The sequence below is a fragment of the Mus musculus genome, chromosome 16 (assembly GCF_000001635.26).
Source record: "Mus musculus strain C57BL/6J chromosome 16, GRCm38.p6 C57BL/6J".
NCBI lineage: Eukaryota > Metazoa > Chordata > Mammalia > Rodentia > Muridae > Mus > Mus musculus.
The window spans coordinates 20,153,143-20,178,688 of NC_000082.6; the positions used below are offsets into that span (position 1 = coordinate 20,153,143).

A 25,546-nucleotide genomic window follows, 5' to 3' on the forward strand; every position below is an offset into this window, starting at 1 on the left:
CCAGACAGATGGAACTCTATGGGTTCCAAGATATCTTGGTCTTTACAGTGAGTTTCAGCCAAGGCTACAGAATGAGACTGTCTCAAAACAAAATCAAAAAATTATCCTGCTAAGGGATGGGCACATCTATAATCCCAGGACTTGGGAGTAGAGACAAGAGAACCAGACATTTAAGGTCATCCTCAGCTACTTAGTATATTTGAAACCTGCCTGGAGCACATGAATCTTTGTCTCAAAAAACCCAAAATAAATAAAGTTGGAGAAAAGATAAAAAGTTCTACTTGAACTTCCATCCCCAGATATAAATAATCCTTTTTGGTATTGTTCTCAGTATACTATAGTTATTACTTAATTAATAAATATGCTCACATGCTATATTTTGTTTTTTTTTTTGTTTTATTTGTAGGTTTTTTGTTGTTGTTTTTTAGATTTATTTATTATGTATAGTGTTCTTCTGCCTATATATAGGCAAGAAGAGGGCACCAGATCACATTAGAGATGGTTGTGAGCCACCATGTGGTTGCTAGGAATTGAACTCAGGACCTCTGGAAGAGCAGCCAGCATTCTTAACCTCCAAGCCATCTCTCTAGCCCCTGGTATTGTTCTTTTGAGACAAGGTTTCTCTGTGCAGTCCTGGCTGTCCTGGAACTCAGTCTATAGATATGGCTGGTCTCGAGCTGGGATCAAAGGCTTGCATCACAAGGCCTGGCATATTTGAAATTTTTAAGACTTTACTGATCAGGGAAGCACACACTCTTGCCTCTATCCCCAGTCTGCTCTGGGGTAAAAGCGTAGACTCCAGGGCTTTGTTTATACACATGAAGTACATCTCCAGCTTGTATCTTTGCCAGTTTAATTAGGTGAGAAGGATTTATTTGTTGAAGCAATTCAAGAAGCTGAGTTCTTGCTTTTGTTGTATGTGTTTATTCTGTGGATTTTAAGTCATTGTTGTTATTTGCCTATTAAACAACATTTAAACTCTCACTTGTTTTAGCGACTGATTGAAGCCAGGAGGATGATGGATAAGCTCCGGGCCTGCATTGTAGCAAACTATTATGCCTCCGCTGGTCTCCTGAAGGTTTCTGAGGTTAGTGCTCCTATAGTCTGTTTTCAGCCACCGTTTTCCTTGTCTGAGGGGAAGTCAGGGCTGTGTGGATTCCCTGCCATTCAGACATTTCTTATATTGCCTTTAGCATTTGATAAGCCTGGCCACCTTTCTGAAGAACATAGATCGTCAGGCAATGTGTTTAACATGGTGTTGTCCTTTCTGTACTGATTGCTAGTGTAATACTAGCAGGGAGACCTTACTGCAACTCCTCCTAGTTCTTCCTCTTTTGCTTTGCCTTACTGAGCATGCCTTGTGCTTTTAAATGCTACTTCTTAATGGTAGTTTTAAGTATAAGAAAAAGACAAACATGTTTTGCATACTATGTAGATTCATCTGTTTAAAATTCTGTTGTTTTCTTTCCTCTAAAGCATTTAAAATTAGGTTTTTAGATATCATAACATTTCAGCGCTCACTGTAAAACGTTTTTACTCCTTTTTCTCTTTTTCCTGGCAACCGTGTATTAACCCAGAGTGCCAGTGAAAGACACACATACACAATGCCTGTAAAAACACAAAACCAGAGACTATAAAATATAAGCAAATAATCAGTAAGATAAAACAAAACAAACAAAAAGTCAATAAGGCATTATCCATCCTGTGGGTGTCTTCCCAGGATTTCTTTGTATGTAAGGTTCCTTTAAGAATATTAGTCCTGGTTGAGGGCTGACCTCAGTCTAGTATGACTTCATTTTAAATTGACTACATTCTACAAAGACCCCTCTTTTTCTCCTCCTATTCTCTCTGTGTTTGCTTGTGCCTGTCCTTGTCCCGAGGCTCTCCCATACGATAGGTATATAATGTACAATTCAGTAACACCAACAACCCCTTAGGCTTGTTCTGAATAAAGCCACAGATTCTGGGTGGACATGACTTTGTAGAATTTGTACTTCCACCCTTCTGGCATCGTTGATGGAATAGCTCAGTGTTGGCTCAGCACAGTGGATATCATGAGCTGAGTTTGCGTGATGTAAAGGAGACTGTAAGCAGGTACTCACCTTGAAAAGCTGGTGTTGTGTTGACTTATCACTGGAGTACATTTCGTTAGGATGCCTAGAAATAAACTGATTTTAGCTCCTGGTGTTCTGATTAAGATTTACTAGGGGCTGGAGATATGGCTCAGTCATTGGGTTTACTTGAGTTCAGTTCCCAGTGTCTACATGGAGGATTGCAACTCTAACTTTACTTTCAGGGGATCCAACACCCTCTTCTGTCTTCTGTAGGTATCAGATATTCGCATGTTGCACATTTGTGCATGCAAGTAAAACACTTATACAGATAAAATACATCTTTAAAAATTAAAAAAAAAAATTCAAGAAATCTAAGCTTTGTTTTATATAGCCATTTAATTATTTTTGTTTAGTTTGGAGAACACCCAGTACTAAAATGGGCTGTCAACTGAATTAATCAGCTGTATATGCTATTTTAAAACATTAGTACCTTCACCCAGACCATGGCTTTTGTTTGATTAATCACTATCACTCGATCTCTCTCTCTCTCTCTCTCTCTCTCTCTCTCTCTCTCTCTCTGTGTGTGTGTGTGTGTGTGTGTCTGTGTGTGTGTGTCTGTGTGTGTGTGCGTGCGTGCATCCATGTTGGGATGAAATCTTGCAGTGTGACTCCTGCTGTCCTAGCATCTGCAATCCTTCTGCCTCTGCCTGCCTCCTAAGTACTGGGATTACAGATAGTACCACCATTCCCTGCCAGTGATACAGGTGGTTTTTTTGTTTGTTTGTTTCTTTGTGTGTGTTTTTATTGTTTTATTTTTTAAATCGTTTGTTTGTGTCTGGGTATGTACACATACGTGCAAGTGCCAGTGGGCAGTAGGGTCAGAGGCATCCTTCTGACCCATTCACTTAGGGTTGAAGTTGTGAGCTTGTGACATGAATTCAATGACACCTCTTTAAAAACAACTGAACTTAGGCCCCTGAACAAGCCTGAAGGAATGTTCCACATTGCTGATTTTAAAGCTTCTACTTCTGTTGTTTTTAACTCCAGTGTGGGTTTCTTTTTTTTATACTGTGTACTTTCATTGTTTGTTTTGAAACTATGTAATCCAGGCTGACCTGGAACTGAAGATTAATTTACTTAATTACTTAGACTCCAAAGATCTTGGGATTGTCATTATGAGTCACAATGCCTAGTTCTGTGTCCTTTTAAAATCAAATCTTGCTGGGGATAGTGACACTTACCTTGGGCTTGTGGCCTTCCTGCTCCTGCCTCCTGGATGCTAGGATTACAGGCATATTCTGCCAAGCTGCTTATGTGTGGTACTGAGTTCATGCATGCTGGGCAGTCAGCCTCAGTTTCCTTAGTGCATTCACAGGTATGTGCCCCTGCCACACCTGGCTCATCTTTGACCTGAGAGTTAGAACTTTTGCACAATCACTTGTCCCTCTAGTTTTTGTTTCGTTGATACAAGGCTAGGTATAAGAATTTACGGATGTAGAGAGATTTTGTGTTTTCTTTGTCTTTCTTTTATTTTTGGTTGATAGCCTAGCCGAGCCATCTCTCAATACAGGATGTGGAGAAGGTTTTGAAAGTTTGTTAACATGATCTTAACATAGGTAGGAGTTTTCAGGAATTAGGATTTCGCCAGTTTTAGTGGGTTTGATCAGGTTTGCTTCTTTCATTTTTCTAGGGATTAAAGACATTTGATCCGATGGCTTTTAATCACCCTGCTATCAAGAAATTTTTGGAATCACCTTCTAGGTCATCATCTCCTACCAATCAGAGATCAGAAACACCATCTGCCAATCACTCTGAAAGTGACTCTTTATCTCAGCACAATGACTTCCTGTCTGACAAAGACAATAACAGCAACGTGGATGTGGAGGAAAGACCCCCAAGCACCGGGGAACAGCGACCGAGCCGAAAGGCAGGAAGGGTACAGCTCCGGGGTGGGCCTGCTGTCTGTGAAATGTGGGAAGACATAAGTAGTTTGACTTTTACAAGGGATAGGGCCTCAGTCTGGGGCTCAACAGGCTAGCCTAAAACTTGAGATTCTCTTGCCACAGTTCCCAAGTGGTGATGTTACAGGATTGAACTATTGTGTAGGCCTAACTAAGAAACTGAAGCTGTATCCTTTTTTTTGGGGGGGGGGGGGAGCGGGGGAGAGTGCCGGAGAGGGGGGCATCTTGCACTATAGCCAGGCTGGTCTCAAATTAGCAGAGTCTTCCTTCCTTGGCCCCCTGAATGCTGGGTTGCAGGTGTGAACCATCATACCCAGCAACACTGAGTATTAGTGGTTATCACAACTACCAGTTAGAGTGCTGCCATTCTGGGGTGTGTATGTGTGTGTGTGTGTGTGTGTGTTGTGTATTTGACATTCTCACTTAGAGCATAGCACTCCAGAGTGCAGCATAGCTCTTGGATGTCATTCATGCAGATGGGAAAGAACCCTTAAGGACTGGAGTTCCATGATCTTGCTGAAGGTCTAAGTAGTAACTCCTGTAATTTGACATACAAAAAACAAAATACACAATTCTTTTCTTGACTCAGTCTTGCTATGAGGCCCTGGCTGATCACGCACTGATTATGTAGACCAGGCTGGTCCGGAACGTGTAGTGATCGCCCTACCTCTGCCTCCCGAGTGCTGGAATCATTGTGCCCAGCTACAAAGCTACATAGTACATGGTTTATTTGGTGTTTGTTTTTATGTTTAGAGTTACTATCAGGTTAGACTAGTGATGTCACAGCTACAGTTTCAGTTATAAAGGGAACTTCCAAGTAGCTTTCCATACATTCAGACATCAATGTTTGATTTAATTTTCATAAAAACAAATTGTTATTTTTATTATAAATTCGCTTGTGTATCGTTGAAAAAAGTTAAGCAGGAAGGCCTTTTTAAATTTTTTTTTTTTTTTTTTTTTTTGGTTTTTCGAGACAGGGTTTCTCTGTGCAGCCCTGGCTGTCCTGGAACTCTGTAGACCAGGCTGGCCTCGAACTCAGAAATCCGCCTGCCCTCTGCCTCCCAAGTACTGGGATTAAAGGTGTGCGCCACCACGCCCGGCTAAGGCCTTTTTTAAATTAACCCATACTTTGATACCTCGTTATCAGGACTCTGAATATTTAGATTTACTTGGGTTTGGTCAGTATTCTTTCTCTTACTGCCATCTTTTAAGCTGGAATGACAGGCATGTGCCTCATACCTGGAATATATGGTGTTGGAGCCTAAACACAAGGCTTGGCCCCAGCTAGAGAGAAGCGCTCTACCAACCTTTACATCCCTAGTCTCAGTAATTTGGGGGGGGGTGGGTGGGTGGGTGGGGGGAGTGGGGGTGGGGTGTTTTTTGAGACAGGATTTCTCTGTAGCACAGACTGTCTTGGAAACACTCTTTGTAGACTAGACTGTCCTCAGAACTCAAAGATCCACCAGCTTCTGCCTCTCAAGTGCTGGGATTAAAGGCATGAGCAACCATGCTCAGCTCTTTCTTTAAAAAAGGAACATTAGCTGGAGGGATGGCCAGGTGGTTAAGAGTACTGGTTGTTCTTCCAGAGAACCTGGGTTTGTTTCCCAGTATCCACATGGCAGCTCACAGTGGTTGTAACTTTAGTTCCTAGGGATCTACAATCTCTTGTGGCCTCAGTAGACACCAGGCACACAATTGATGAATCAACACACATGCAAGCAAAACAGTCATAAAATAAAATGTAAATTCAACAACAACAATAAAAAACCCAACCATACTGCCAGGTGTGGTGGCGCATGCCCTCAGTCTCAGCACTTAGGAGAGCAGATGAGAGCTACACAGCAAGTCCCAGGCCTGCTGGGTTGTAGAAGACCCTGTTCTCTGAAAGATAAAACATTGAGTTATTTATACTTTCATTATGTCAGCACCCTACTGAATACTGTTTCAGTGAGCACAAATGTTGATCTCATTTCTTTCAGGACACGTCTAGTATCAGTGGCTCCCACAAACGGGAACTACGGAATGCTGACCTCACAGGAGATGAGACTTCACGACTGTTTGTCAAGAAAACGATAGTAGTCGGCAACGTGTCCAAGTTAGTACCGTGAGATGTTTCCCATGCGCCACTCACTGCGACACCAGCACTTTGCCGTTACTGCATATTCACAGTGGTAGTACAGTAGGAGGAAGGTTCTGGAATTCTTTATTCCTAGCTTGTTTGAAAAGTAAATGTTGATCTAGAAATATTCATAGAGTAATCTTGCACCTTAGTAGAACAAGATTTCATCTACAGTTTCCCTGGTTCCATGATATTCTATGACTGTTCCTCGTGATAAATGAGCTGTTTACTCTTGAATGCCACTATAGAAGAAACAAGGTGGCATACTTTTTACACTTCGAGTTACTTACTTATTTTTATTTTATGTGTGTGAGTGCCTGTGTTTATGTGGTCCACACGAATGCCTGGTTGCCTGCTGAGGCCAGAAAAAGACATCAGATCCCCACGACTGGAGTCAGAGTTGGGAGCCTCCATGTGTGTTCTGGGAACAAACCTGGATTCTCTGGAAAGGCCGCCCAGGCTTTTAACCCATGAGCCATCCCTCAGGCCCTGCTTATTTACTTTTGAGCCAGTTTTTTGCCAAGCTGGCCACAAGCTCACAATCTCCCTGCCTCAGCTGTCTGCATAGCTCATGCTCAGACACACACCACCATTCCCAGTTGCTGTTACACTTGCATGTGTAATTTTTGTATTTGATTATTTTTTTTTTTTTTGTATTTGTTTTTTGTTTGCTTTAGATCTCTAGAGAAGTGCTTGCATCTCGCTCCAGAGTGCTGGGAGGAAAGGCCTGCCGGGTATTCAGTTATTTGAGAGCTAGTGAGGTAGTGAGGTTTTGTCATTGCTTTTTACTCTGGCTTTCAAAGACATGTTTTCCACTTTCATAGTATCTGCATTTCATATTTAGCTGTCATCCTTATCAGAGTAGAAACCAAATGTCTTTTTTCCTGAACATTCCTTTATTTCTTTTGTGAAATGGAATGATTTAGGGGGCTGAAAAGGTGGCTCAATGATAAAGAACACTGGATAGTCTTCTGGAAGGCCCAGGTTCAATGCCCAGCCCCACCGTGGCTGCTTACAACTGTTTTTAACTAGTTCCAGAGGATCCAGCCCCCTCTTCTGTCCTCTGCAAGTACTGCACATATAATGCACAAGGTGTGCATGCAGGCAGGATACCCATATAGGTAACATTTAACGATTTAAGTGGGTAGCATTTTGTGGTTTGATTTCTCCTCCTCTTCCTCCTTTTCTTCCTCTTTCTTTCTCATCTTCTTTCTCCTTCATTTTCTTCCTCTCTCTTCTTCTCTTCTTATTCCTTCTTTTCCTACTCTTCCTCCTCTTCTTCCTCCCCCTCTTCCTCCTCTTCCTCCGTATGACTTCAAGGCCAGCTTAGGGTACACAGGTGCTAACCTGCCAAACCATCTTCCAGCCCTTAACACCAACTTTTTGTTATTTTTTAAGATTAATGAAGCCAGGCATTGGTGGCGCATGCCTTTAATCCCAGCACTTGGGAGGCAGAGCCAGGAGGATTTCTGAGTTCGAGGCCAGCCTGGTCTACAAAGTGAGTTCCAGGACAGCCAGGGCTATACAGAGAAACCCTGTCTTGAAAAACCCAAAAAAAAAAAAAAAAAAAAAAAACACTTTAAAAAAAATTCATGAAAGTTTAATAAGGTTATTGAATATGGTATCATTATACAAAAGTCAGTTCTTATTTGAAAGCCACATATTAAATAGCACTTAAAAATTATATTTATATTAGATTAGCAATCAAAACATGCTTAGTAAATCAAACAAAAGACAGCCTAGCCCTTCAAGAAGAATTTATAAAAATTAATTCATTAAAAGGAATAGAACAATAGTCAGACTAACAGTCAAGGAAGCTTAGTATTGTTGTAAAGGCCACTTCTCCCTAAATTAAAACTGACCTGCAGATAAAGTGCAGAGACAGAGTGCTTGTGTGGACAGGGTGTGGCATATCTTGTACCTTGCAGTACTAAGGATAATCAGAGACCTAATGAGCACATCAGAGGCTATGGCCACATTTTTCACCAGAATCTAAGAAGGGTGTCCCATTCACTAGCAAAAGGCAAAGCCCACCAAGGATAGAGGCTTCATGTGCCATGGTCATACCCAGTGTATTTCTACCTCAGATACCCACTCGATAAGAAACCAAGTTTGATTGTTCTCTTTTAGTTTGGTATTGAGAATTAGAAAACAAACTTGAAGGGAATTAAGTAGGCATGGAGGTTTTAGAAAAAAGGATTAGAGACTGGTCAAGTGTGACTGCTGATAATTACTGCTGGAAATTTTAGTTTTAAGCAGGGCCTCATTATTAGTTATTGTTAAGATTTTTAATATGTATTTGTGTTTTGTCTGAATGTATGTGTGAATCCCACGTGTGTCCCCACAGAGGTCAAAAGAGGGCATCCAATGCCCTAGACTGGAGTTAGAGTTGTAAGCCTTTCTATGGGTATTGGGAATCACAGACCCTCTGGAAGAGCAGCCGTACTCTTAATTGTTGAGACCTTACTGTAGTGTCAGTTACTAGTCTTGAGGTTTTTAGTTTATTATTATTGCTGTGTGCTTATGTTCTTGTGTATATGGACTTGTACATCAGGACATTATTTTAAGTGGGATCCTGGAATTAAATTCAGATCGTGAGATTTTTGTGGCAAGCACCTTCCCCAGTGAGCCATCTCATCATCACAAATAATTAGATTTTTGAAGGAAGAAGCTCATCTCTCTCTCTCTCTCTTCTCCAGGTACATACCTCCAGATAAGCGGGAAGAAAATGACCAGTCAACCCATAAGTGGATGGTATATGTCCGAGGGTCGCGTAGAGAGCCCAGCATTAATCACTTTGTCAAGAAAGTTTGGTTTTTCCTTCATCCTAGCTATAAACCAAACGATCTTGTGGAAGTTAGGTGAGCACACTAAAGATTTACTGAATTTAAGAAATGTGAATAACTTTGCAACGTGCCTTAGGAATCTTTAATACTGCTAATACTTTCTCAGTACCCACTCTCTGTCATTAGATAGCTTTTGCTGTAGTTTCCCTCGGCAGAGTATTTCTAACTGGCCCTGTCACCTGTCATATTGTCACTGTGCCGTGTTGGTAGCCTTTGAAGGACTGGTGCATAGAAAGTGTTACCAATAATTAAATACAGCATTTTAACATTACAGAAATGTTTGCCGCTCCCTGTAATATCACTTTCAGATGTAATCCCAGTGGTATGTCTTCTGTACACAGACTTAAGAAATAAGTACAGTTATTTCAGGGAGATGTGATGGTTGTATGTACTGACATGAAATGTGTGTTATTTAGGTGCGTTCTCTATTCTGCATTTTCTGTATGTTAGCAGCTCCTAAACACCCTTACTATTTTGTACTTTATTGTTAGTGTCAGTGAAATTTCCCTTATCTCTGTGTGACACAGAGCATTCTATTCATGGCCCTGTTGAACTCCTTAAAATGACAAATATGTTCTTCCCCCCACCCCATGTTGGTCTAGGAAGGAGTGTTTTCCTTTTCCTATCTGTGGTTTCTAGACCACCTTTCCTCCATTCTTAAAAACTCCTCAGTACAGCAGGGTGGTGGTGGGGACGTCTTTAATTGCAGCACTTGAGAAGTCGAGGCAGGAGGAACTCTTTAAGTTTGAGGCCAGCTTGGTCTACAGAGCTACTTCCAGGACAGCCAGAGCTACAACAAGAAACCCTGTCTCCAAAAACAAAAGCATAAAACCTCAGTCCTGTCATAGCCCATACAGCCTGCCTCCTCCCTGGTTGTGATTATCTACTAATTTCCAATATGGACACCTCTTTGAAAACCAGCCGTAACCCTCGTTACTGCTGTTGCTCTTTTCCACTAGAGCTCTCTCATCTTTTGGGTATATGCCCAGGAGTGGTATAGCTGGGTCTTGGTGTAGAAATAGTCACAGTTTTCTGAGAAACCGTCAAAGCAGTTGTATGAGTTTGCACTCCCATTAGCAATAGAGGGGTGTTCCCTTGCCTGACATCCTCGCCAACTTCTGTTGTCACTTGAGTTTTTGATCTTAACCATTCTGAGGGGTGTAAGATGGATTGTCACAGTCGGTTTGGTTTGCATATTTCCCTGGTAACTAGGGATATTGAACATTCTCACTATTCGAGATTCCTCTTCTAAGAATTCTCTGTTTAGCTCTGTACCTATTTTTTAATTGGGTTATTTATTTGGTTTGTTTATATCTAGTTTCTTGAGCTCTTTATATATTTTGGATATTAGCTCTGTCAGATGTGAAGTTGGTGAAAGTCTTTTCCTATTTGGAAGGCTGGCCTTTTGTTCTATTGATGGTCTCCTTTGCCTTATAGAAGCTTTTCAGCTTGAAGAGGTTATTGATTGTTGATCTCAGTGCCTGAGCTGTGGGTGTTCTGTTCAGGAAGTTGTGTCCTGTGCCAATGTGTTCGAGGCTATTCCCTAATTTCTCTTGTGTCAGGTTTAGTGTATCTGGTATTATGTTGAGGTCTCTGGTGCACTTGGACTTGACTTTTGAGCAGGGTGATAGATGAGAATCTATTAGCATTCTCCATGTAGATATTCAGTGTCTATAGGTGTGTGGATATGTCTGGGTATTCCATCAACCTGTCTGGTTTTTATGCCAATACCATGTAGTTTTTATTACTATTGCTTTGTAATACAGCTTGAAATCAGGGATGGCTATACCTCCAGAAGTTCTATTACTGTTCAGGATTATATTAGCAATACTAGGTTTTATGTTTTTTCCAAAGGAAGTCTAATATTGACCTTTCAAGATATGTAAAGAGTAGTGCTGGGATTTTGATGGGGATTGTATTGACTCTGCAGATTCTTTTGGTAAGACGGCTATTTTTAGTGTGTTAGTCCTACCAATCCATGAGGATGGGAGATCTTTCCATCTTCTGGGGTCTTCTTCGATTTCTTTCTTTAGGGACTTGAAATTCTTGTCACACAGATCTTTACCTGGCTTGGTGAGAGTTACCTCAAGATATGTTATATTATCTGCGGCTATTGTAAAGGGTGTTGTTTTCCCAATTTCTTTTTCAGTCTGTTTGTCATTTGCATATAGGAGAATCACTTTCTTTCTTTTTTTTTTTTTTCTTTTTTTTTAGTTAATTTTGTATCCAGCCACCTTGCCGAAGGTGTTTATTAGCTGCAGGAGTTCCCTGGTAGAAATTTTGGGGTTGATTTTGTACTGTCATATCATCTGGGAATAAAGATACAATACTTTGATGACTTTTCCAGTTTGCATCCCCTTGATCTCCCTTAGTTATATTGCGTTAGCTAGAACTTTGAGCACTATTTTGAATAGTTTTGTTCCTGATTTTAGTGGAATTGCTTTGAGGTTTTCTCCATTTAATTCAATGTTAGCTTACTGCCTTCTTGATATTGGTATACTGCCTTATTATATTTATGTCTGCCCCTTGTATCCCTGATCTCCTACACGTCTATTATGAAAGGGTGTTGGATTTTTGTCGAAGGAGTTCTCAGCATCTAAAGAGATGACCACGTGTTGTTGTTTTCTTTCTTTCCTTGCGTTGACTGATGTTCATACGTTGCACCATCCTTGCATCTCAGGGATGAAGCCTGCTTGATCATGGAGGATGATGATCTTTTTAATGTGTCCTTGGATTTGGCTTACAAGTATTTTATTGAGTATTGTTGCATCCATGTTTATAAAGGAAATTGGTCTATAATTTTCTTCTTTGTTGAATCTGTGGTTTGGATATCAGGATGAGTGCCTCATGTAATTAATTTGGCAATGTTCCTTCTGTTTCTATTTATGGAACAGTTTGAGGCATATTGGCGTTGGCTCTTAAAATTTGGTAGAATTCTATGCTAAAACAACCTGGCCCTGAGCTTTTTTAGGTTGGGAAACTTTTTTCTTCTTTTTTTTTTTTTTTTAAGAAAATGCAAAAATGTATTTATAATGGAAATATTTCATATCCTACCACTCACTGAATTTTTTTTAACTTACATTGGATCCCATTCACTGCCCCACCCCCACCCCAGACACCTTCTCTCACAATCTTTCCTCTATCCCCCTCCTCTTTTCCTCTTAAGTATCTCCTCTCCCCCTGGGTATCCCCACCACCCCCACCCCCGATACTTCAAGTCTCTGCGAGGCTCCCCCTGGGTATCCCCCCCCCCCAATACTTCAAGTCTCTGCAAGGCTAGGTGCTTCTTCTCCCACTGAGGCCAGAGAAGGCAGCCCAGCTAGTAGAATATATCTCACATACAGGCAACAGCCAAACTTTTGATGGCTGCTTCTCTGTTTCCTTAAGGGTTATAGGTCTGTTTAGATTGTTCATCGGATCTTGCTATAACTTTGTAAGTGGTATTTGTCAAAAATATTATCCATTTCTTTTAGGTTTTTCAATTTTGTGAAGTATAGGTTTTTAGAGTATGACTTACTGATTCTTTGGATTTCCTGTTATTATGTCCCCATTTTTGTTTTTGATTTTGTTAACTTGGATATTCTCTTTCTGCCTTTTAGTTTGGATAAAAGTTTGTCTGTCTTGTTGCTTTTTTCTCAAATAACCAACTCTTTGTTTCATTGATTCTTCATATTGTTTCTTTCTATTTTATTGATTTCAGCCCTGAGTTTCATATTCCTCTTGGATGTGCTTTTTTTTTTTTTTTTTTTAATGTAGGCAGTTAGTGCTATGAACTTTCCTCTTAGTACTACTTTCATTGTGTCCCATAAGTTTGGATATGTTATGCCTTCATTTTCATTGAATTCTAGAAAATCTTTGATTTCTTCCTTTATTTCTTCTTCTTTGACTCAGTGGTCACCGAGTAGAGAGTTATTCAGTTCCATGGCTTTCTGGTTTTTCTGTTCTTAAAATCAACCTTTAATCCATGGTGGTCTGATAAGACACAAGGTTATTTCAGTTTTCTTTTATCTGTTGAGGCTTGCTTTGCGGTCAGTTTTAGAGAAAATTTCATGAGATGCTGAGAAGAAGGTATATTTTTTGATTTTGGGTGAAATGTGAAATATTCTGTAAATGTCTGTTGTCCATTTGGTTTAAAACGTCTGTTAACTCCATTGTTTCTGTTAAAGTTTTGGCTGGATGACCTCTCGATGGTGAGTATGATACCAAAAGTCTCCCACTATAAAAGTGTGAGGATCTATGTATAATTTAAGCTTTCATAGTGTTTCTTTTGTACACATGGGTGCCCTTCTGTTTGAGACACAGATATTAAGAATTAAAACATCATCTTGGTAGATTTTTCCTTTGATGAGTACTAAGTGTTCTTCCAATCTCTTTTGATCAATTTTACTTTGAAGTCTATTTTGTTAGATATTGGAATGGCTACACCAGCTTATTTCTTAGGTCCATTTGCTTGGAAAATCTTTTTCCAACCCTTTGCCTATCTTTGATGTTGAGGTGTGTTTCTTGCATGCAGCAGAAGGATTGATCATGTTTCTGCATCCATTCTGTTAGTCTGTGTCTTTGTACTGGGGAATGGAGTCCGTTGATATTGAGAGATATCAGTGACCAAAGATTGCTAATTCCTGTTATTTTGTTTTTGTTAGTATGTGTGTGAGACTGTGGGTAGGCAGGTTGCATGCAGGGGGGGGGGGGTTGTGGGGGGAGAACTCTGTGGTTTTCTTTTTCTGGTGTTGTTGACATGAGATTATTTCCCGTGTTTTCATGGGTTAGAATTTTCCTTCTAGTACTTTTTCCAGGGCTGGATCTATAGATAGATACTGCCTATGGAATTTGACTTTATCATGAAATATCTTTCCCCCATCTAGGATGATTAAACATTTTTCCTGGGTATCTGTAGTCTCTTAGAGTTTTACAGTCAAGGCCCGCCTGGCTTTTAGAGTGTGTGCTGGGAAGTTGGGTGTGATTCTGACAGCTCTGCCTCTTACTTACTCCTTCCCCTGTAATGTTCTTTCTTTGTTCTGTGTGTTTATTGTCTTCACTATTATGTGGGAAGGGGACTTTCTTTTCTGGTCCAATCTATTAAGTGTTCTATAAGCTTCTTGTATCTTTATAGGTATCCCCTTCTTTACATTTTGAAATTTTTCTTCCACACGCATGCATATATATAAATTTTTAAAAAGCATTTAAAAATATTGAATGGCTCCTGAGGAATACACCAGAGGTTGACATGTGATACACACATACACACGTACACACATACACAGATACATAGTAAACTTGGCATTCCATGTGGGTCCAAGTGTCAAGCTTAGATTATAGTTTTCTTAACTGTTTGTTTCTTCTGCTTACCATTGCAGAGAACTGCCAGACGTGGTGGTGCACATCTTGAATCCCAGCACTCAGATGCAGAGGCAGGTTGTGTTCAAGGCCAGCCTGGCATGCATAGTGAATTCTAGAACAGCCAGAAATACATAGTGAGACCCTGTCTCAAAAATGAAATTGCTGGAGAGATCACTTGCTCCGTTTCTAGGCAAGTTTTTTTTGTTTGTTTGTTTGTTTGTTTTCTGTTTTTTGTTTGTTTTGTTTTGTTTTTTGAGACAGGGTTTCTCTGTGTAGTCCTGGCTGTCCTGGAACTCACTGTGTAGACCAGGCTGGCCTCGAACTCAGAAATCTGCCTGCCTCTGCCTCCCAAGTGCTGGGATTAAAGGTGTGCGCCACCACTGCCCAGCTTTTTAGGCAAGTTTTTAAATATACTTAATAATTTACATGTATCTCCCATATTAAACTTTGAGCTTTCTTTCCTCCTTTTCTAGTTTTTTCCTTTTTTTTTTTTTTTTTTTTTTGAGACAGGGTTTCTCTGTATAGCCCTGGCTGTCTTGGACCTCACTTTGTAGACCAGGCTGGCCTCGAACTCAGAAATCCGCCTGCCTCTGCCTCCCAAGTGCTGGGATTAAAGGCGTGCGCCACCACGACCGGCTCTAGTTTTTAAGATAGGGTCTTATGATCCTCTTGCTTCTCTCTCCCAACTGCTGATATGACAGGCCGTGCGTGCGTGCGTGCATGCGTGTGCATGCGTGTATTTGGGGGGCATGTCATCAAGACTAGAGTTTCATGTATGCTGAAAAGCACTCACTCTACCCACAGAGCCCCATTTGAGCCCTAATTTTAGGTTTCTAAGTCTTTTCTCTTTTGAGATATAGACTCACTGCATAGCCATAACTGGCCTAGAATTCTGCCTCTGCCTTTGTCCCTTTGTCCCTTGACCTCTGCCTCAGATTAAGGAAGTGCCTCCATACCCAGTCTTTGCTTTGTACTTCTAGATGTTTGTGATCTCTTACTAATAGTAGCATCGCCCAAGATCCAACATTTCTTGTTTGATGCAGAATGAGTTACTTAGGTGGTCAATTCCATAGTAACTCTGCTTGCTGGGAAGTTTTAAATTATACTAAGCAGAGGCCTAAATTTCTGTGAGTTCTTTTTTCAGGGATTAGGGGTTGAGACAGGACCTTTACTTTGACCGACTTGGCCTCTCAGGTGGAACAGTCCTCTTGTCCCGGCCTCCCACATGCTGGCATTGCAGGTGTGCGCTTCTCACTGCTGGAAGCGAATCCATCTGTGCCTTGGTGCCGACAGTCATAATGCTCCTTCCCTAGTAGATTTCAAGGATTTGAAAGAGGCTTTTGAGTCTTTTCCATTGTCTTTACTTCAGATGTCATGTATGTAAGTGTATTATAGTCCCTGACACACTCCAGTTTAGCTGTATTCCTCTTAAAATATGAGACTTAACATCCCAGATTTGGGAGTGTGTAAAGTAGGGTAGTAAAGTTAGCCTGTGTCTTGGCTTTAGTTATAACTTAGAATCTTCTCTATGGGACTCCAGAGTTTGCTTGTACCTGGTGTCAGAATTAATTGTATGTATATTAATTTGATGTAATTTGATACAGCTGCTGGGGAATTCCAGTTAAATTTTTTTTAAGTCAGAACCCAAATGTCATGGTCAGCAGATCTTATCCCATTACCGGATGGAGAAGAATCTCTTCTTCTGTAGAAGCCGTAGTTTTCTTACTTGGCTCACTTGTCATGACTACCTTTGTCCCACTTTCTAAGAGCTGTGAGAGTGAACTTTGTTAAGCTAGTCACTGAGTGTGTGTTGGACTCCAGGCTTTTTGTGGAGATTACAGAAATGAATGCCTGGTCCTTTCATTTGGGGAGTTTGATGTTAGACTATCCCTAACCTCGTGCATGTGAGACTAAAGTGGGCTAGTGTGACAGCAGTCTGACAGCAGCTTACCATACTGTTGTGCATCCAGAGGAGGGCTGTGTAGTAAGGAGATCTGCCACCATGGGCACTTGAACTAGCATGGTGGTGAGAGCATGGCCTCTGTAGTCTAGGTCTTGAGTTTGAATTGTGGTTTCCTGCTTGCTTGCTTGCTTGCTTACTTAAGTGTGGCCTTGCAGGTTTGTTATGCAGTTGAACTGTGCCTCAGGATGGTGCTTCATGAAGTTGTGAACACTGGCCAAGTTAGTAGATCCAAAAGGTTTAGAACAGTATTTGTTTTTAACGAAATACTCTGAATGTTTGCCACCGTCACCATGGAAATCAGAAGTGTTCATCCTAGGAAGAACTTGGAAAAGCTTTTTAGTTCTTTGAAACTCTTCCATATAGAAGAATGATCTGTTTATTCTTTGTGATTCCAAATCCACAGCTTTCATGCAGCAGATAGCTGGCTCCTCTGCTGTGGCCTCCCCACTGCTTCATTTACATGAGCCATGCCCAGCTGAAACCTTCAGTAAGTAGTGCATCTGGAGTCACTATAGCAACTGAAGACTGGTTGGCCACTGCTGGCGGTCACTGATAAGTTTCAACAGAATGGATGTAAGCCTGTAGGGCCCCTAGTGTTAAAACTGAGGAGGTAGAGAGAACAAGTGTAAGGCAGACACAAAACCAGACACAGAAAATTTTCTATATGTACTCCATCTTTGCCCTTAGAGATTCTGCTGTTCTGGCAAACACAAGGAACCTGGGGGGTGGCTAGTTTTGTTGTAGTCTGGCACATGGAACAGTTACATACTAGCTTGCTACAAAGTGGAGAGTGACTCTGGCTCAGATGTAGAGAACTCATCTTGCTGTAATTAGTAAGGTTATTTTCTCTGCTTTCCAGGCTGCTCTTGAATTCAGGACTTCTGTCTGAGACGCTTGTTTGAGGATCTCTGCTTGTTAGTTCTCATCTGTTAGGCTTGTCTTTGGTTGTGTTGACTCTGACCTAACTGAATTCATGTCTTAGTTTTCCAAAAGCTTATGTCACAGAGTGCCTTCTCTCCCAATCTCAGCGTCTAATTACAGTAATTCTGACTCAAGGATTTATAGGTGTTTTCAATTTGCAAACCTGTTATATAGTATATAGTATATAGTCTGAATACTTCAAGATCTCAAGTACATTTCTAAATTTTTTTATTATGGAAAATTTCACATGTACACAAAAACAAAGAGTGTAATGAACCTCCATGTGCCAAATCAATTGGTAACACTTTGCCTGTCATTCATTCATTTCATATTGTGACTGAATAGTCTGTAGTCCGTTAGCATTCAAATACACACTCTTCACTCTTAAGATTCAGCCCCTATGTAGGGAAGATCATATTGTGAACAGCTTGCTTTCTTTTTATGAAGTCCTTCTAGCAGATAACACCAACTTAATTACCGCTTTTAGATGAACATGATTATGATTTATTTTGGTCTGAGATATACATCTTGCATCCTGTCAGCTGTCAGTCGGCTTCTACACTGTGGTGTCACATTTTCACACTGGTTCCATTTAAGAAATGACTTTGGATTATACAGTTTGCACCTCTTATCCATAACCATTTAGTAATAAAAAGTTTTATGTAGACTTGAGTTAGTTTTATTAGCATTGTGTGTGTGTGTGTAACTTAACATGCTGATTTCTCATGAAGAAACCTAATTGTTTATTGGGAAGACATGAATTTCTCTTTTGTCTCTTATGAAAACTTTTTTAGAATGAAAGTATAAACATAGGTAAATTTGTAAAATTTCTGCTTTTCCCTAGAGAGCCCCCCTTTCATCTGACTAGAAGAGGCTGGGGTGAGTTTCCTGTCAGAGTGCAAGTTCACTTTAAGGACAGCCAGAACAAGCGGATAGATATCATACACAACCTGAAGGTACTGTAGCAGAGCGTTGTTCCTGAGAAACACGGTGTCTGTCTGCGTTACCTGCTTTCACCCGACGGTCATGGCTTCGATGGTGCAAGCAGGGGAATCCTTTAGTATCCGATGCTGACTGCTGCAGCTGCCCTCTCCTCAGAGCTGGGGAGGCAGCTGCTTGACACTGCATGCTTTAAAAAGGTGAACTAACTCCCAAGTAAAGAAAAGATTCAATTCTTTATCAAACACACCATTGATATGTTGCTCGAGACCCTGTTACTCCAGCCTTTCTCTTTTAATTTAATTAATTTTTTAGTATATGAGGCAAATACTTTGTGTTTTTCAGTCCCTACCAGCATCTCACAAAATGCACACATGAAGATTAAGGTAAGTGAACATGTTTGGCCAACAATGCAACAATACATAAGCTTGGAATAGTTGAAACCGAGATCCTTCATTGGTTCTACTGCCCTTGTAGTTTATTATAGGGCCGTTATAATTCATATCTATTAAGTACTTTCTATACAACTCTAGCTAGAGCATATGTAACTGTTGCTGTAGTACATGAAGGCAGAGCATTAGCACTGCGTGCAGAAGAGTCTCGAGCATGTACACATCTATGTTCAATGAGTAAGGCACTAGACCCCATCCCCAGCACTAATAAAAAGAAATCAGGTTTTAGAGTTCTGGTGTAGCATAGGAGTGGTAGAGCGTGTGCAAGAAATCCTCAGTACCACATATGAAAACAAGATCCACAAAATGTTGGATTAATTGAAACGATAATATTGTGGTTAGTTTTTCTGCTCTTTTTTGTTTTCTTTGTGTTTTATATTTGTTTTTAAATATTTTTTGCAATTACATAATAAATACATGTAAATATCATTGGAAGACCATCATTCTCAAAGTTCTTCTTGGATTCTTTGTAGTAGAGGTAATAGGTTGTATTATTTATATGCAGCTTAATTCTAATAGTGTGCTTTCCCCAAGTCACCCTTCTTTTGTGGTTATCATTCAAGCTCCCAAAATTTGAACTAAATAAGGTTGAATGTATCTAAAGAGTTTTTGTCTTCATTACCTTTCTTGTACAAATGTACCTATTTCAGTGCTGAGATGTTGGGCTTTTCCTTCTGTTGATGATAGACAGCAAGCACTGTTTGTTTCTCCTGCTTATATTTTCATGAGATTAGAGAGGAGCGGAAAGCAGCTTTAAAGAGCTGAGGGGGGCCTTGATGAGATGGGCAGATACTTTGGTTTTTAAAAACATAATGTATTTTTATTTTTTACGTGTGAGTGTTTTGCCTGCATGCATGTATGTGCACAGCATGCTTATTCACAGAGACCAGAAGAGGGTATCAGATCTCCTAAAACTGGAGTTACAGAGAGCCGCAAGCCGCCATGCGGGTGTGGGGAACAGAACCCAAGACTCTACAGGAGCTCAGTACTCTTAATCAGTGAGCCGGTTCTGCAGCCCCAGTCCTGCTTTTCTTCCCTCGCTGCGTGTACGTTTTATCTGGCAGTAGCCCCAGCCCCAGATCATCAGCCAAGGGGCACTTTTACATAGTTCCTACCTGTTACCTTTTCTTCTGGTTCTCAGTGGAAGAGTATTTGAGACACAGTTTTTTTTTTTTTGGTTTTGTATGTTCATGTTTGAGATGGGTTCTCACATGTAGATCAAACTGGCCTATAACTCAGAGATCTGTCTATCGCTGCCTACTACTGGCATTAAAGATTTGCACCACCACACCTAGTCTTGAAGAACAGTATTTTAAAATTATAGTAAGGTACACTTTAAAAAAAAAGATTGACTGTTTTTAACTATGTGTCTGCGTTGGTGTCCATGGAGACAGATTATAGAAGTACTTATTCCTATCTTTAGAGGATAAACAGAGGCATGGATAGAACCTACAGTTTTGCTCTTGTCTTTTGAGCAGCTGTCATCTTGGCTAAGAGCTTAAATAGTAAAACTCTAGATCTCAGGATACTTGCTGCTCAAGCCACAGAACCTGCAGCATCCATCCCCTACCGCAGATGCCCAAAGGCACCCTACTAACACTAAAACTCTAGCTGGCAGACTGGAGAAGTACCCACTTTAAAGCAGGTATTGGTGGCCATACATTATGTCCCTCTCCCACGTCCCTGCCTCCCGCCCTGGAATCTAGTGAGCCCAGCTACAGGCTTGTGCTGGGACGCTGCCCCCATCCTCAGGAAGATACAAGAAGAGGCCGTCACCATACAGGCCCTGATTTCCTCCCTCCAGTGCCCCAGCCATGCTCTCTGTCAGTGCGTGGGCTTGAACTGCCAGAATAGCCACACAGCCACCCGTGCCGCTGTCTCTCTGTCCATGAAAGCATTTGGTAACTTTTCTAATAAACTTCTTTCTCTGTGTCCCCTGAAGCCACACCTGAAATCTGTCACCACCATTACTTGTGTTACTGGTTTTAATCTTCAGAACACCAAAGTATGGCAGGCTTAGTGTCCTTGCCAGTATGAGCTTCTGCCCAGCTTTTCTACTCTGCAGTCTTAGACCCTTAAAACCCATGAGAACTGCTCTACCCAGATTCACTTAGTCTTGTGTATTTCTGTTTTTCCTTTTAGTCTCACTGTGCAATGTTTGTACTGATAAGGTATCAAAATTATTTTTTTTTTTTAGTGTTAAAGTGGGATATAAGTTGAGATGCTGCGATAGTAAGAATTTCAATGTAATCATAAACTCTTGTTAGTTTCCTTCCCTTAGTTTATATTCCTTGCCTTAAAAATAAATCTGTGGTTCGAATGTATTTCAAGTATTTAATGTTGGCTGTGCCTCTTAAATTTTCATTCGTAATTTTCAGTCTTGCTTTGTAACTACACACTATGCAATTGCATCTTAGCATTGCATGTGTATTTCTATAACCTGCCATTTGAAATATTTTCATACAACTTTATTAACTCATCTCAGTGCCACCTAATACTGTACAAATCGATCTGATGCAATTTAGTGAAGCATTCTTTATTGGGTTGTGATTATAGTTAAGGCTACAGAAAACCTGTGTGAAGCCTCATTTTCAGATGGGTTTTTAAAGTGTACAATTTATAACTTTATGATTAATTTTTGGCTTTACTCAAACTTCCCCCAGAGTATTGAGGATTAGCTTGCAGTGAACTAGTGCTAGGCGCTCAGGTTCATGATCAGACTGAAGTCTAATGTCTCCCTCCTTTATCTTTGAATAGCTGGATAGAACCTACACTGGCCTACAGACCCTGGGTGCAGAGACGGTAGGTACCATTGCTCAGCCCTGTATGGGGGAAGGCGGTGTGCTCATGCAGGTGTGTGGGCAGGGGAGCATGTGTGGGCGTGCATGTGGGTGTATGTATGCATATGTGCATGCTGTGCTCAGGTCATATGTGTAGGACAGGGCCACACCCTATAGTCTAGGCTCACCTCAAATCCAAACTATCTACCTTAGCCTCTTGAGTGCTAGGACCACCCCAGCTGACTATTATTTTTATTTAACAACAACAAAAATGAGTATTGATCTCTTTTTTTTTTAGTTGATTTTTTTTTTCTTGGCCACCCCACCCAGTGTGTTTTCTTTTTCTTTTTTTCTAATTTTTTGGTTTAAAATATGACAAAAATTTTAGGATCTGAACCATTTTCAGCATGTAAGTCAGTGACATGAAATATGTTCACAGTGATGTCAGCCATCTCCTGAGCTTTTCTCATCTTCTAAGTCCATACCTTCTAAGCTACCCCAGCACTTTCCTTTTTGTCGGTGTGAACTTGCCTCCTTTACGTGATTGGCCTCACAGTGCCCTGGCTTCGTTTAACTGCCTTACTGTAGGGCATGCGGTATCTCCAGGGCTTGGCCATTTATAGGAGGCATTAGAATCCATTCCCCCGTTTGAGATTTATCTTTATATTTTTAATTTGTATGAGCATTCTACCTGCATTCAATGACATGTGAGTGTAGTTGGCCTTCGGGACCAGATTGAGGGTGTTAAATCCCCTGGAACTAAAATTAAAGACACTTGTGAGCCACCATGTGGGTGCTGGGACCTGAACAAAGGTCCTCTGCAAGTGCAACAAGGGTTTTTTTTGTTTTGGTTTGGTTTTTTACGATTGACTGTACTTTTAATCTTGTATATGTGTGCATCTGAATATGTGCTGCTTGTGTATGGGTTCCCATAGAGGCCAGAAGGTTCAATCCCCTGGAGCTGGACTCGGATCCTCTGAAAGAGTAATACCTGTTCTTAACCACAGAGCCACCTTTCCAGCCCCTTAGGCTTTTTAAATTTGTATTTATATATGTGAATGTTTGGCCTTGATGTATGTGCACCACTTGTGTGAAGAAGGCAGCAGATCCCTCGGAACTGGACTCACTCAGTGTTAAGTAACATGCGAGAGCTGGGAGCTGATCCCAGTTATCTGTAAGAGCAGTGAGCACTCCTAACCAGTGGGACATGTCCTGCTCTCCTCTCCCTCTGTTTGTGCGTGTGTTCGTGAACACTTGGATGGAATCTGCCTTTTGGCTGTTGTAATAATGGTGCTGTGGATAGAGGCTTACAGAGAGCGTTTGGTTTCCTTTTTCAGTTCATTTAGGCATATCCCCAGAAGTGAAATTACATCTAATGATAATGCTATTTTTAGTTTTTTTGAATAAGTACTGTAGTATTTTCCATGGCATCTTTCTATAGAATTTTATATTGCCCCCACAAGTATGGAGTCTACATTGTCCACATCTTTTTTAATACTTGTTATTTTTCTGGTTTTAAATTATAGGTAGTCACCGTTACAGTTGTGAAGTGGTTGGCATTTTAAAATTATTAGCAGTATCAAGCATTATCTTTTTTTTTTTTTTTTTTTTTTAACAAGTTTATTTAAACAACAAGACGCTTGACTTGAAGGGAAAACTATCTAGGATCATTTTGTTCAAGAGTAATTTATCCCTACTTAAAGACAGATTGCCCTACATGTAACAGCTACGTACAAAAAAGTTATAAAATTGTCCTTGGTTTTACAATGATAAATGAAAAACATTAAAATTCTCCAATCGAACAAGGTATGCAAGGATTTGGTGTTGTTGGGTTCTTTTGTTAAAACAATGAGAGCAAAATAACTTACTGGAATATAAAGATAAGAGCTGAATGAGCATGCCACTAGTGGAGAAGGGGGTATTTTCACAAACCCAGTATTTTTCCCCAGACCATCTCCATCTCATGTCAACCAGAACAGAACATCGGTCATTTAGTTTAAAAAAGGAAAAGAAAGAGAGAGCACTATGAGTGTGCACATACACCAGTTACTTTATGTACAATAAAGAAATGGGGACAGGGAAATGAAAGAAGAGAGAAAACTATACTGTAGTAGTCAGGATGTGGTGGGACCAAATTGTGGCTTTCTAATTGAGAATGTATTCTTGGTCTATAACAAAATTCTGGAGTAAAGTAGCAGGCTCCCTTTTTAGTAGACACCTCCAGTCTGCTGCTGGAACACATCAATCGTATCTTCATCCTCCATTTCCAACTGTGCAGGTGTGTCTGTTTCGTTGATTGGCTGCCCATCAAACCGGAATCTGATCTGCCTCATTGACAAACCCTGCCGTTCACAATAGGCTTTCATTAGTTTACTAAGTGGTGTATGCCTCTTAATCTTAAACTGCACCACAGAACCATCCTGTCCCGCCACCTTCAAATTAATATGATCGTTGTTCTCAGTCTTGACTCCTTCCTTGGGTTTCTCGTCGGCCATGGCGAGCGCCGGAGTCTCCTCAGCTGCCGCTTCACAAAAGAGGCACCGGGTCCGCACTGAGGGAGCGCACAAGCAGCACCAGGAGCGGCAGGAGGAGGCGGCAGCGGTGGACGAGGCGGCAGCGGTGGACGAGGCCTCAAGCATTATCTTTATGGGCTTGCTGTCTGTTAGTATTTTCTCGCAGGAAATGTCTGTCCAAATCCTTTGTCCAGGATAATACTCAGTCTCTTTTCTATTGCTTTGCTAAAGGCGATGGCCAGAGCAACTTGGGTGTGTGTGTATATATATATATATATACATGAACATGTGTGTGTATATACATGAACACGTGTGTGTATATATACATGAACACGTGTGTGTATATATACATGAAAATGTCCCAGTCTAATAGACTCTCAGAGAGCTTAGTAGGTTACAAATGTTGGCCACTAAACTTGGTGACCTGAATTTGACCTCTAGAATATACATGGGGCTAGGAGAGAACTAAGGTTGCAGATTGTCCTCTGGCTTCTACATGCACACAACTAAATGTAGAAAAGAAATTAAAAGGAAAAAACCCTTTTTGTTTTAATTTTTAAAAAGGATTTAGTATTGTATATGTATGAGTATTTTGCCTGTATATATCCATGTGTGCCACATTCGTACCCAGTGCCTGAGGAGGCCAAACCAGGTTATTGTCTTAGGACTGGAGTTACAGATGGTTTAAGCTGCCATATGGAGGGTAGGAATTGAACCCAGCTCTTCTGGAAGAGTAATCAGTGCTCTTACCTGCTGAGCCAACTCTCCAGCCACAAAATCAGAGTCTTTCTCATCGTGGGTTCTGGGATTTTTGCCTGTGCTTTTACTGTCCAAGAACTGAGTGTTGAGTCAGGCCCGAGGCACCACTGTGTTTCCTTCTGAGAGCTTCCTGTTTTAGCACCGGGCTTTTGTGTGGCAGGCAGAGGACCACTTCTAGGAGTTGGTCCTCTCCTTCCACTCTCGGTTTAGAGGATGGGACTCAGGTTGTCAGTCTTGGTGGCAAGGCCTTTACCCACTGAGCCATCTCCTTGGCTCATTTTGAGCTCTTATGGGTAGGTACTGGGTTAAATTTGTTATACCATAAGTTCCAACTTATTTGTATGTGGATGCCCAGTTTTCCTAGCCCCATTTATTGAAAAGACTGGCCTTCTTATTTCAGAGTGATTGAACTCTGAATTTATTCCATTGGTCCTGGTGTCTGTTTTATTGTTTCAAATACTGTTTAATAACTAATGCTTTGTAATACGTTTTGGAACTCAGAAAATATAAGGCCTCCAGTTTTATCCTCTACCCTTGTGCTTTTATTGTATATCTGCAGTTAGTCTACCCAGCTAGGTAACCTAAAGTTTGTAGCAGTGCACTTCATGATACCAGAAGACTTTTATTGAGTACCTTCGGTATGCTTTCCATGGTCAGATACTAGGACTGAAGAGATGACTAAGATAACTTATTTTTGAGGATGTACTCTGATGTTTCTGAGCATAAGGATAGTGACAACTTGGAGAGGGAGGACTTACTTCATCTAACAGCTCCCAAGTCATAGTTAAGTGATCCTCAACCTTCCTCATGCTGTGACCCTTTAATACAGTTCTTCATGTTGTGGTGACCCTCCAACCATAAATTATTTTCATTGCTACTTCATAACTGTACTTTTGCTA

The 25,546-nt window shown here is 40.8% G+C and overlaps 1 protein-coding gene and 1 pseudogene across 15 annotated transcripts in view; one reads left to right on the forward strand and one right to left on the reverse strand.

Annotated features, from left to right (window-relative positions):
- Yeats2 (YEATS domain containing 2) overlaps positions 1-25,546 on the forward strand; it is a 91,521-nt gene that overhangs the window by 12,090 nt on the left and 53,885 nt on the right. For 9 of the 15 annotated variants that reach the window (XR_384538.4, XR_001781807.2, XR_001781806.2 and 6 more), the window contains 6 exons: positions 995-1,087; positions 3,745-3,990; positions 5,995-6,110; positions 8,834-8,995; positions 18,049-18,160; positions 21,353-21,397. Coding sequence is in view for 10 of the 15 variants with exons in the window: in XM_006521904.3 (XP_006521967.1) it covers positions 995-1,087; positions 3,745-3,990; positions 5,995-6,110; positions 8,834-8,995; positions 18,049-18,160; positions 21,353-21,397 (774 nt within the window). In the remaining 5 variants the exon portion in view is untranslated. Of the gene's footprint in view, positions 1-994; positions 1,088-3,744; positions 3,991-5,994; positions 6,111-8,833; positions 8,996-18,048; positions 19,389-21,352; positions 21,398-21,727; positions 24,037-25,546 lie in introns of those variants that run through there. The other 6 variants (XR_384540.4, XM_006521903.4, XM_030249018.1 and 3 more) reach the window with 3 other exon arrangements.
- Gm10241 (predicted pseudogene 10241) lies at positions 22,989-23,982 on the reverse strand (annotated as a pseudogene).